We start from the raw sequence: 13,606 nt of genomic DNA, 5'->3' as shown, positions 1-13,606 counted from the left end.
ACACAGGGTGAGAACACCAATTCAAGTGCCGTCTAGTCAGGCAGTTCAGGGTGAAAATGCTTTCTGAGCCAGGAGATGACACAGCCTGGTTCCCAGGACAGTCCATGTTATGCTTGTTGTGCTGGTGTCATTAATGGCATCTCCTTTCTCAGGCCAAACCTGATTTGGATGCTCAATTATATGGTCACTTTATTTGTGAAGAAATGGTCACCGACAGCACAATAGGTTTTAGTTCCCCCTAGTCTTTATTTCATAAACCTCAAAGTCCCTTAAAAAAGAAAATTCTGAAGCAAAACCTCTCTTTGTTGTCTGGTTGTATGGAGAGCCTTACACGCGAGGAAGCGGAATTAAGCCACTCACCTGGTATCTGTCCACAGTGGAGATGAGGATGGTGAAGGGGATGGCGGTGGCCGCCATGGCGTGGGTAGATGGCATTCCATACTCAGCAATCAGTCTCTTCTCGAGTCTTACAACAGGAGGGGAGAAGGGCCGCGGCCACTTCAAGATGTCCTTGGCCACCTGGCCAACATACATCACCAACTGCAAAACCAAAGGATGGGGTGAGTCTAACCAATATGTAAAATGAACGAATTTCTAGATTTCATGAATTTATTTTGGGTTTCCCTGTTCTTTGGCTGACACCACCTTTCTCTCTGACTCAGCTCCCTAGGGGGAAAGACTTGTAGGATGATATTTAATTGCTAAGACAGAAACAGGCCTTCTGGATTCCACAGAGCAACTAAGACATGAGATTAATGCATATTTTATTCATATATTTAGCAAACATTTATATATATCTCGTATGTGTGCCAAGTACGTTCTAAGAGCTTTACAATTTTAACTCACTTAATCCAGTAACACCTGTAGAGTTTAGACCCATTTTACAGATGAGTAAACCATTGTACACAGTCAGTAAGTGGCCAGACGCACTGCATTTGAATCCAGGGAGTTTAGCCTCAAAAGCTGTGCCTTAAACTACCACAGGACAGTGCCTCCATAAACAGGATGGTCCTGGGCTAAAGGTGATCGAATATTCAAATCAGACTGCCCTTGTTTTCAAGTTTTAACCAGAACAATGGCTGTTCTTATGGAACTTCTGGTTAAAGAAATTTTGAGTGCTACTGTTCCTCCTGATGTACATAGGCAACATACTGGATTTCATTTAACTTCATTCAATAATCAGGAGCATCAGTAAAATAAATGGTATGGTATTTTCAACCCTAAAATAAAGACGATTCAATCTGGAGTTTTTTCAAATGACTTTTTTCCTGATGCCATTCATGAAGAAATCCCTCCCCGTTCATTTTTTCTTAAAGCAGAAGACAGAAATCAGAATTCGATTTTCACACCCTCCGGAGAGGAATAAGACTGAGTAATAGACCTGTTTATTTCGGCAGAGACCTTTACAGGACAATTTCACGATCTGTTATAAAAGAAGGAAGAGCCACCTGTTTACATAAGCCTCTGCATTGGCAATTCAAAGTGTGGTGTGAGGACAGGCAGCATCGGCACCACTTGGGCACTGTTTTAACATGCACATTCTCAGGCCCCAGCCTGAATCTACTGAATTAGAACCCCCATTTTTGCAAGACCCCCAGGCGGCTTGTGTGCACAAGAGAATTTGAGAAGCTCTGCGGTACATTGTACTCTTGCACAGGTCACTTTGTCACGAGCTGTAATCATAAACCTTCTCGTCTTACATGATCATATCGATCTTTCTAGGGCTTTATTTAGCTTGTGATGGATGGAGTTACCTTGCTTTGGAACAAAACCCACTATGAAGGGCTATTTCCAAATAATTTTGATGAGTCAGACAGATTGCTTTAGGGTTTCCCACACTCTGGTGCTTTCCCTTAACTCATTTAGTTGCTGGTTAATTCTGAGCATTATTCCTGCATACTTAGTAGCCCTAGAAGGCGCTGCGTATGTTTTTGTGCGTCGCTACCACTTTGCTCTGGGTTAAAAACTCAGCCAAAGCCTGAGCACAGCAGGCCAAATCCCTAGGCTTTAAGGCTCAGGGACAACCACGGCACACTCCATAGCTGCGATTCCTAACCTGACCTGGAGAGTCACCCTTTTGAGCATCCTCTTCTAACCAGGAACTACCGTCCTGGGAACTGGTTCACTCTTGTGTTTCTCCCTCCCTCCTGTGAACCTGGATAAACCACATGGGACCAACTACTATTTGGAGAGCCAGAAAACTAGTGGATATTATTGATTACCAAGAATTTCTCAGAAACTACTTGCGTTATCTTTCTCAACCCCGCCCCTGCCCCACTCACCAATATAATCAAAATATTACAGGCATAATGATTAATTCTAGTTTGCTCAAAAATACTCAAAATGCTCAGGCAGGAAACATTAAAATCATAAAGTAAAGATGGACTGCGAGGCTCTGATCCAGACAAAATTTAATTTCCTTGAAGTTCCTGAGTTCCTTTGACTTCATTTATATTTCCCCTTCCACGTTTGAAGGATGTTTTTAAGAATGAGGACAACTATTCATTTCATTTAAAAATATTACCACAGCTACACATCGTTTCTGATTAATAAATGTCAAATAACAATTACCGCACTGATACCTCTCTTTAAACAAGACAAAACAGAGCTCTATTTTTCACGTCACAGATAGGGTGCTGAATCCTGTCTCTGCCACTACACTCATTACTGCAAACCTATATGTGCCAAGTCCTGTATCAGGTCCCTGTCCTTGAGCGGGGAAAAGTCACACAGACAGAGGATCTCATCATAACGCAAACATGCTTTGAAAAAACAATCATAGAAAAAATATACATAGAGAGAGAGAGACTTTGTTTCAACATGGAAGGCCAGGAGTGCCGGGGCTAAGCCTTAAAGGAAGATGGTTTAACTAGGATGAGGGATGGGTAGAGAGGCATTCAAGCTGCGAGGGCAGCCTGAGCAAAGGCTTGGAGACGTCATACTGGGTGGTACGTAATGGCATGTCCTAGGAGGTTAGGAACACTAGCGTTTAAACTGTGAGGTGCACCGCCAAGCATCTATTAGAATGGCTAAGATGAAAGGACGGAGCAAACCAGGAGTATGATGGGGAGCACCTAGAATTTTCCTACACCACTGCACGAGAAGCGAAATGGTACAACCACTTTGGAAAACAGTTTGGCAGTCTCTTAAAAAGTTAACACATACTTTCCATAGGATCCAGCTACGCAACTCCTAGGTATTCAGCCCTGAAAAATGAAAGCATAAGTCACACAAAGATTTGTGCATGAATGTTTAGGGTGACTTCTTTGTAATATTCCAAACTAGAAACAACCCAATTTCCATCAACAGGTGAATAGAATTGTGGTATAATCACACAACTGGATACTTCTCAGCAAGAAAAACAAAAATGAACTGTTGCCACATGCTACAACACGGCTGAATCTCAAGATAATTATGCTGAACGAAGAAGCCAGACCAAAATCAAACAAAACAACAGTACATATGATTTTGTCTATATAAAATTCTTGAAAATATAAGTGTCTTTATAGGACAGAAATCAGATCAGGGCCTGGCAAGGAGTGGGGAAAGAAATTACTAATGGGCAGTGGTGAATGGATCCCTATCTTAATTATGGTGATGACTTCACGGGTATGTACATAGGTCAAAATGTGCCAAATTGTACATTTTACATATGTGCAAACTTTGGGACTACACTAAAAGTTATGGAATTGTATGCTTTAAATGGATGAATTGCACAGTTTGCTGTTAAATATGTGCCATTCATTGTACGTCAATCATACCTTGAAAAGCACTTGTCTTAGTCAGCCTGGGCCCTTATAACAACCAACCACAGACTGAGTGGCTTATGAACAACAGAAATTTATTTCTCACAGTTCTGGAGGATGGGAAGTCCAAGATCAAGGCACCAGTAGATTTGGCATCTGGTGATGTCCTGCTTCCTGGTTCACAGATGGTCATCTTCTCAGCTGTGTCCTCACATTGCAAAAGGAGTGAGAGAGCTCTCTCTGGGGTATCTTTTAGAAGGGCACTAATCCCATTCATGAGGGCTCCACCCTCATGACCAAAGCACCTCCCAAAGGCCCCACCTCCTCATACCATAACGTTGGGCATTAGGTTTCAACATTTTAACATTTCAAAAGTTTTTCTGAAAAGTGAGGAGCAGTTCTATGGGGTGGGCCTGGCAACAAGACACCACATTGGAGAGCATCTGAATCTTCAGCCCGCTTGGAGGTTCTGGAAAGAGGCATGACCAGCTCTGATCTCTATGTCTGGTAAATCCCTCTGATGCTGTGGGCGGTGTGGGGGTGAAGACTTCAAGACTAGAGGGAAGGAAATCAGCTAAGAGAATATGGCAAAATCCAGGCGAGAAAGGTGTGATCAAGGTCAACAGAAGTAGGGCAGAAGACAGATTTAAAAAATGTTTTTGTTTTTAAGATGGAAGAATGTTGAACAGGTTTATAAGTGTAGGGAGGATGGCAAATAGTGAGAAATTACTTAAATAAAAGAGAAAAAAGAAATGGATGGACTACGGACCAAGAGGTGATCTTGTACATGGAAGTGCTTTTTAAGTCGAGAAGACCTAAACCATGGATCCTCAAAAGGGATGTGTGGTCTCCTAGGGGACATTCTTGGTTGGTTCAATGACTGCAGGCACCACTGCCATTTAGAGCAGGGATGCTATATGCCATTCAATGCATGAGATTGTGCCACTCTATGAAAATTGTTCTTTGTGTCTAACGTGACTGCTGAGTGTTCTGCCAGACATTCATGCAGGTGAAAAGCTTATTTGTAATCCTCTGAATGGAGAGCCTAACTCTCTTTTACAAGCAAACACTACATATTTTCTTGCAAGGTTTGAACAAACATCGAAGTTTCCGAAAACATAACTACTGTGTAAACTGAGGGAAGATTGAATTTTGGTTTATTTGGAACATTACCAAGAATTGTTCACTATTTAGGGAAATTGAGTAACCAATAGAAATGCCACTTATTGTACCTGAGACTCCAATACAGCACACCTGTGTATGAGCCACTGTAGCTGGCACACTCACGGTGATGTTGTTTATAGGTTCAAGGATCCTGCTATCCTATGAAACGTTCTAGGGTGTACATGCCCCAGCATTTACTTATTTTAAAAGTTACCTTTTATTATAAGGCAGATATATATATATATATATATACATATACATATTTACTTTTTATTAAGATTATGATAGTTTAATACCTTGTCAAATTTCAGTTGTACTTACTGTCAGTCATATTACAGGTCACTACTTCACCCTTTGTGCCCACCCCCCACCTCCCCTTTCCCTGGTAACCACCAATCAGTTCTCTTTGTCTACTTGTTTAACTTCCACCTATGAGTGGAGTCATACAGAGTTCGTCTTTCTCTATTTGGCTTATTTCATTTAACACAATACCCTCAAGGTCTATCCACATTGTTGTGAATGGGATGATTTTATCCTTTTTTATGGCTGAGTAATATTCCATTGTGTATATATATACTATATCTATACCATCTCTTCTTTATCCAATCATCAGTTGATGGGCACTTAGGTTGCTTCCACGTCTTAGCTATTGTAAATAATGCTGCAATGAACATAAGGGTGCATGGGACTTTTGGAATTGCTGATTTCAAGTTCTTCGGATAGATACCCAGTAGTGGGATGGCTGGGTCATATGGTATTTCTATTTTTAATTTTTTGAGAAATCTCCATACTGTTTTCCAAAGTGGCTGCACCAGATTGCATTCCCACCAGCAGTGTATGAGGGTTCCTTTTTCTCCACAACTTCTCCAACATTTGTTACTTTTTGTTTTGGTTATTTTTGCCATTCTAACGGGTGTAAGGTGATATCTTAGTATAGTTTTGATTTGCATTTCCCTGATGATTAGTGATGATGAGCATCTTTTCACGTGTCTATTGGCCATCTGTATATCTTCTTTGGAGAAATGTCTGTTCACGTCCCCTGCCCATTTTTTGATCGGGTTGTTTGATTTTTTGTTGTTGAGCTGTGTGAGTTCTTTATGTATTATGGAGATTAACCCTTTGTTGGATATATAACTTGTAAATATTTTTTTCCCAATTAGAGGGCTGTTCTTTTGTTTCAATCCTGTTTTCTCTTGCCTTGAAGAAGCTCTTTAGTCTGACGAAGTCCCATTTGTTTATTCTTTCTATTGTTTCCCTTGTCTGAGAAGTCATGGTGTCTGAAAAGATCCTTTTGATACTGATGACAAAGAGTGTACAAGGCATATATTTTTTTAACTATGTGTGTAAGTAGGTCATATTACCTATGAATTTCATTTAAGGAAAATAAAAGGGGTATTACAATATATTTAGAATACAAAAGAAGGTGCTATTATGCTAATTATGGGAAGTCAGGTACAAAAGATCACATATTGTATGATTCCATTTACATGAAATATCCAGAATGGGCAAATCTATGAAGATAGAAAATAGACTAGTGGTTGCCTAGGGCTTGGAGGCCAGAAGTGTGAAATCAAGGTGTCAGCAGGGCCACACTCCTGGAGGTTCTGGGGCAGAGTACTTTCTTTGCCTCTTCTGGTTTCTGACTCTCCTTGAATGTGGTCAACATCCCTCCAATCTCTACCTCTGTGGTCCCAGTGCCTCTTCCTCTTTCCTCTGTCTCTTCCTGTTCTGTCTTCACTCTCTCTCTGCCTTTCTCTTAGGAGGATACTTGTCATTAGGTTTAAGGCCCACTAGGATAATCCAGGATGATTTCCTCATCTCAAGATCCTTAACTTAATAACACCTGCAAGAATCCTTTTTCCAAAAAAGGTAGTGTTCACAGGTCTCAGGGACTAGGATGTAGACATGCCTTTTTGGAGGCCACCATTCAACCCACTATATTCAGCAAATATACAGCGAGTGAATAACCAGACTCTGTGCTGGTTTGGGGAATACCATGGAGAACAAGACAGACAAGATCTTTGCTCTCAAGAAGCATATGAATCAAAAAATTAGCAAAAAGTATGCAAACCTTCTTTGCATTTTATCAGTCCAATAAAACAGCATCATCTTGCTAAAAAAAGAAAAAGGAGGTGCTGGATCTGGCAGAATCAACAGGTCTAAGACATTAAACACATTACTATGGATGCTCAACATCGCATGTCGTTAGGGAACTGCAAATTAAAACAATAAGATATAATTACACATCTATTAGAAAGGTCAAAAACCAAAACACTGACAACACTAAATGCTGGTGAGAATGTGGCGCAACAAGATCTCTCATTCATTGCTGGTGGGAATGCAAAATGGTACAGCCACTTTGGAAGACAGTTGGACAGTTTCTTACTAAACTAAACATACTCTTATTAAAAGATTTAGCAATCTTGCTTCTTAGTATTTACCCAAATGAGTTGAGAAATTATATCCACCCAAAAAACCTGCACACAGATGTTTATAGCAGCTTTATTCATATTTGCCAAAACTTGGAAGCAATCAAGATGTCCTACAATGAGTGAATGGATAAATGAACTATGGTACATCCAGACAATGGAATGTTATTCAGAACTAAAAGAAATGAGCTTTCAAGCCATGAAAAGACATGGAGAAATCTTGCATTTGTTTGTTTTGGTGAGGAAGACTGGCCCTGAACTAAAATCTGTGCCAATCTTCCACAATTTTGTTTGTGGGTTGCCACCACAGCATGGCTTGATGAGTGGTGTAGGTCCATGCCTGGGATCTGAATCTGGTGAAGCAGAGTGCGCCAAACTTAACCACTACACTACCAGGCTGGCCCCAACAGGGAGGAACCTTAAATGCATATTACAAAGTGAAAGAAGCCAATCTGAAAAATGCTACACGCTATTTGATTCTATCTATATGACATTCTGGAAAAGGCAAAACTATGAGAAGTAAAAAGATCAGTGGTTGCCAGAGGTTTGGGAGAGGGAGAGATGAATAAGTGGAACAGAGAGGATTTTTAAGGCAGTGAAACAACTCTTTATGATACTGTAATAGTAGGTACAGGTCATTATACATTTGTCCAAATGCACAGAATTTATAACACCAGGAATGAACCGTAATATAAACTATGGACTTTGGGTGATTATCATATATCCATGTAGCAATATCGATTGTAACAAATGTACCACTCTGGTGGGGGATGTTGATAATGGGGGAGGCTGTGCATGTATAGGGGCAGGGGTATATGGGATTTCTCTGTATTTTTTGCTCAGTTTTGCTGTGAACCTAAAACTGCTCTAAATAATAAAGTCTACTGAAAAGAGTACTATGGCAGAAGAGAACTATTTCTCCATTTAGTTACAAAGAGTATAATGATTAACTTCATATGACTTGTCCTAAATGGAGGACTTTGCTGTGTACTGTTGAAGGGCCCTCCTACCTAAAGGGACCAAATTAAGTTCCATCATCCATCATGCTACTTTGGGCTGAGGCCCCAAAGGCCTATATGTAAAAGCAAAAATCCCTGAGGAGGCAAGGCAGGAAGCAATTATAGATCATTAACAACTAAACAACCTGGTTGGGTCTCCTTTGTGGTGCTGGGGCCCACTAGCTTTCATGACGAGAAACTAGCCTATTTTCTTATTTTTTCCCTGATTGCAGGCTAAAGGAAATATACAGGTGGAAAGAAAATCCGCTTCTCTGGATAGTCTACAGTTGATCCCAGGCCGACAAAAGGCTTTTCTAGTGAACCAATTCTGTCAATACGAATCGTGTCCTTCCAGTGTGGAGGAACTTGCAACTTGGGGTCTTTTCTTGATGGCTGGGCTCACTGGGGGCCAGCAGAGAAGACAGCACATTTTCTCTTAGTGTGGTAGCCCTTTTTAGTTGTTACAATCTAAAACAGCAACTTTACCATGTTTAACACATCTCTAATTAACAGAACTTTACTCTTCACAGTAGTATAAATAAAACCTAAACAGTTTAGAAAACAGAAGAGCTCTGCAATAACATTATCGCTAGTAAAGCAGCCACAAGATTTTAAAAACAAAGCCATACATTTTTTTTTTATACGCTGAGATTGCTGGCTCCTACCACTTGTCGTTTTCCGCCTAAAGCACCCCCATCCCCATGGTGTGGAGGGCTCCACTGTTATATTATAATATAAAAGCTAAATCCTCTGCAGGATGGAGGGGGCGCCATGAGTCTCTTCTCAAATTACACCCCTCTCCTCCATACACATACAAATTCAGATAAACTCTAACATCTTTCTCCTGACTACACCCACAGCTCCCTCCACCATGGAGAAATCATAGCATAAGCAATTAAGCAACAGGAATATATGATAGCCCTCAGCTCTCAGGGGGCAGAAACGCTGTGAATCACTAGGACTTATAGTCTATCAGTGGATTTATTTTTAAAAAGTCAGGAATTAGTTATATCATTCTCTTTTTTTTTTTTAAAGATTTTATTTTTCCTTTTTCTCCCGAAAACCCCTGGTACATAGTTGTATATTTTCTTTAGTTGTGGGTCCTTCTAGTTGTGGCATGTGGGACGCCACCTCAGCATGGCTTTGACGAATGGTGCCATGCCCACGCCCAGGATCCGAACTGGCGAAACCCTGGGCTGTCGAAGTGGAGCGCGTGAGCTTAATCACTTGGCCACAGGGCCGGCCCCATAGTTATATCATTCTTAAGCTGTTGGAGACACAGAACAATGAGATGTAACCCAAAGACCACAGCTTCTCTCCCAGTATATATTCATCCTGTTTCTTAATCCGTCCAAATTCAGCTCATTCCCCTTATTCTCAGGTTACTAACATGATGATTTGGCTAAAGGGAGACCAGACACTCCACCATTCCACTCCCAGGTATATACTCAAGAGAACTGAAAATACATGTCCTCACAGAAACTTGTACATGAATGCTTTTAGCACTATCCTTCACAAGGGTCAAAAAGTTTGAACAACTCAAACATCCTTCAACTGATGAATGCATAAACAAAATGTGGTATATCCTTGCAATGGAATATGATTTTACCATAAAAGGCAATGAAGTACTGATACATGCTACAACAGGGATGCACCTTGAAAACAGCATGCTAAGTGAAAGAAGTCAGACACGAAAAGGACAAATACTGGATGATTCCATTGACATGAAATGTTCAAAATAGGCAAATCCATAGAGACAGAAAGGAGACCAGTGGTTGCCTAGGGATGGAGGCAGGGGAATGGAGAGTGAGAGCTAATGGATATATGGTTCCTTTTTGGAGAAACGAAAATGTTCTGGAGTTAGATAGTGGTGATGGTTGCACAACTTTGTGAATATACTGAAAATCCTTGCATTGTCTTTAAAAGAATGAATATTATGATATGTGAATTGTATCACAATTAAAAAAAGAAAGCAGAAACCAAGACAGGTCCTGAAATATGTCTTCCTTGTGTCCTTGCTCCAAAATGTTATCGACAACACCTTCAAATATTGATTCAATAGAAACAACTATAGGGACAATTAATATTCTTTTCTTCAAAAGTCCTGCCCAACTCTGCCCCTAAACCCCACTTCTACAGGGCACTGAGGAGGTGACCACACACGCCACAGAGAAAGCTGCTGAAAACCCACTTACTCAAAACCATGAGTACGGGGTTCATTTTAAGAGCAATTTTTAGCTGTGGAGGCTTTTCGGATCAAAATTTTTAGCAAAAAGTGACTGCACTAGCCTGGATTTCTGTTTACTCAGCATTCAGTGTTTTTTTTTCTTCCTGGAATACACAGTGCTCTGTGGTCTCTATTTGGCTTCAGGGAGTGAATTAAAAGCACTTCTTTGTTATGGTTATTCGGGAACATTCTAGAGACTACTGCTTACCATCCAATGGGAAAAGTTGTTTTCAATTGGTGAACGTCCTCTCATACTTGAGGCATTGTTTTTATTTACGTTGAAAAACTCAGAGTGCTTCTACGGTGTGTCATGTGGTTTGTGTGTGTTTGTGTGTGGGGTAGGAGTGCTGGTGAATCACTGCCAGCAGTAATTGTAATTTCAATCTAATAAAATTTCAGTCCACGCCCGAAGCACCAAAACAAAGAAATTACAGTGCAAACACCATAAATCACAGAAGACTCTCAGAAAACTAGTCTTGACATCTCCTGAGAAAAATGGAGATACGATAACGAAAGCACAAACAGCAGGTGAGAAAAATAAAATAACTAAGTTAGAAGATTTTCTTGCTCTTTCTAATGCTCCATGTTTTTCAAGCTCAGATCTGCTTCACAAATTTCTGAAGCCAAACTCCACAGGTACCAAGATCAGTAATTAAGTCATATGTGCATGCATGTCTTCAGGAAAGTTACTTCAAACCAACTGGGCCTCCTTTTCATTATAAAGAAGGAGTTGGGTTAAATTATAACTAATTTTTGTGCAGTGATTTTTCAGAGTGTATTTTCATAGACATTGTTTGTTTGTTTGTTTGTTTATTTTTGAGGAAGATTAGCCCTGAGCTAACATCTGTGTCCGTCTTCCTCTGTTTTATATGTGGGATGCCTGCCACAGAACGGCTTCATAAGCAGTGTGTAGGTCCGTGCCTGGGATCCGAACTGGCAAACCCTGGGCCGTGGAAGTGGAATGCACAAACTTTAACTGCTACACCGCTGGGCTGGCCCCTTAGACATTATTTGTTTTAGTGTTCATAGCATTCCTACTTTACAGATAAGGAAATTGAAGCTTACAGAGGCTATCTTGCCAAAGATAGTGCAATCACTGTAGAGGAGCTGGACTTATTTCAATTCTGTTTTCTGATTTCAAATCCTATGATCTTTTCTCCACACTCCACCATCCAGCATCTGACAAATAATACACAAGAACAGAGATCTACCCTTAAAGAACCCACATTCTATGATCCTAACTCAATAGATCCAGGTGGAGCTCATAGAGGCCATCTGATTGCCCCTGGGGCTAAGAGAGTAAGATGTCACATGTGCTGAGAACATTGCCAAATTCTTATCTATACCATCCTACCAATGAACAGTCCAGCAGAAACCTGAGATCAGTGTCCTTTGCTCCCCATGGAAGAGACATCACATCCAAAATGGCGCCCATTGAGGGAACAGGTGTCTTCAGTTCAAGGAAATGTAGAGCACATACAAAAGCTAAAATCATGCATAAGCCCACCCTCCTTTAAACAACTAACCAACCACAAAAACCTGGAAACAACACTAAATGTTCAGGATAGGACACTGGTTACATAAATTATGCAACTGTTAAAAAAAGAATTATGAGATACTTTGTTGAATGAAAAAAGCAAGAGGCTGCAAGATTTTGATCCTATTTGCATTTTTAAAAATGTATTTAAAAAAGTGAATGTAGGTACATGGGAAATTATGGATGGCAGATCCACTGGGGGTTAGAACTGAGGTCTCAGGTGGGTACCTCATGTGCTGTTTGAATTTTTCATGCAAACACAAATGAAATTTGCTTCGGAAAACAATGTAACCATTACTAAGGAAACTCCTTTTCATTAGACTGCTCGCTCACATTTCTAAGTATGTTAATTGTCAGTCCTGCTGACCAGAGCAAAAATAAACTGCAAAATAATATTGAAAGATCATGGGGCTGGCCCGGTGGTGCAGTGGTTAAGGGCGCACATTGAACTTCTCGGCGGCCCAGGGTTTGCCGGTTCAGATCCCGGGTGCAGACATGGCACAGCTTGGCAAAAGCCATGCTGTGGTAGGCGTCCCACATACAAAGCTGAGGAAGATGGGCACAGATGTTAGCTCAGGGCCAGTCTTCCTCAGCAAAAAGAGGAGGAGTGGCAATAGTTAGCTCAGGGCTGATCTTCCTCAAAAAGAAAAAAAAAAGATCAAAAACTTTATTTTTATAGACCCCTGAAAGTGAAAAGGCAATAGATGTTAGGCACATGCCATGTTCAACCTTCTCATCTGATTAAACCACAAACTATTTCCATCTCCAAGTATGCTGCCACAAATCTTTGTGTTTAAACCAGACAGCCTAGGCAACAGAAAAAAAAAAAAAAGCATTTAAGTACAAACTTCAATTAAATGTAGTCTTAGAATTTTCAAGCTGAGTGTCTTCAGTCTTGGCTGATTAACTATTAATCTAAGACTCTTACTATTTTTACCTGCATCAAAAACAGTAAAAGCCGGGGCTGGCCCGGTGGCGCAGCTGTTAAGTTCGCTGGTTCCGCTTTGGTGGCCTGGGGTTCACCAGTTCGGATCCTGGGTGTGGATACACACGTTGCGTGCCAAGCCACATTGTGGCATGCATCCCATGTAAAATAGAGGAATATGGCCATGAATGTTAGCTCAGGGCCAGTCTTCCTTGGCAAAAAGAGGAGGATTGGCAGCAGATGTTAGCTCAGTGCTAATCTTCCTCAAAAAATAAATTAATTAAAATTAAAGTTAAAAAAAAAAACAGTAAAACCTGCAACAGGATTTTTTCACAGGTTAAAAACCCCAACAAATTCAGAAAAATTGCCCCAAGAAATCACCCCAAGCAATTTGAGCCAACAGCCTGACTGGCTGAATTCTACACCAATCACCTTCACCAATCAGCCAAGCATCATCCTTGGTCTTTAAGGGACAAAAGCAGCCTAAACGACTAACTCTTTATTTTCAAGATCAAGTCAGCATGGTTTTAACTGGAACATATCTGGACCTCCAACGGGACACTTTCTGTGGCTCTCCTAC

The 13,606-nt window shown here is 40.7% G+C and overlaps 1 protein-coding gene across 2 annotated transcripts in view; it reads right to left on the bottom strand.

Moving 5' to 3' along the window:
• SGPP2 (sphingosine-1-phosphate phosphatase 2) overlaps nt 1-13,606 on the bottom strand; it is a 122,879-nt gene that overhangs the window by 35,394 nt on the left and 73,879 nt on the right. For both annotated transcript variants that reach the window (XM_001493041.5, XM_023642421.2), the window contains one exon: nt 361-540. In XM_001493041.5, the coding sequence (XP_001493091.1) occupies nt 361-540 (180 nt within the window). The remainder of the gene's footprint in view (nt 1-360; nt 541-13,606) is intronic.

This window comes from Equus caballus, chromosome 6 (assembly GCF_041296265.1).
Source record: "Equus caballus isolate H_3958 breed thoroughbred chromosome 6, TB-T2T, whole genome shotgun sequence".
In the NCBI taxonomy this organism is placed as follows: Eukaryota; Metazoa; Chordata; class Mammalia; order Perissodactyla; family Equidae; genus Equus; species Equus caballus.
The sequence above is the reverse complement of the archived record's forward strand: the minus strand, read 5'-3'. Positions and strand labels throughout refer to the sequence as shown.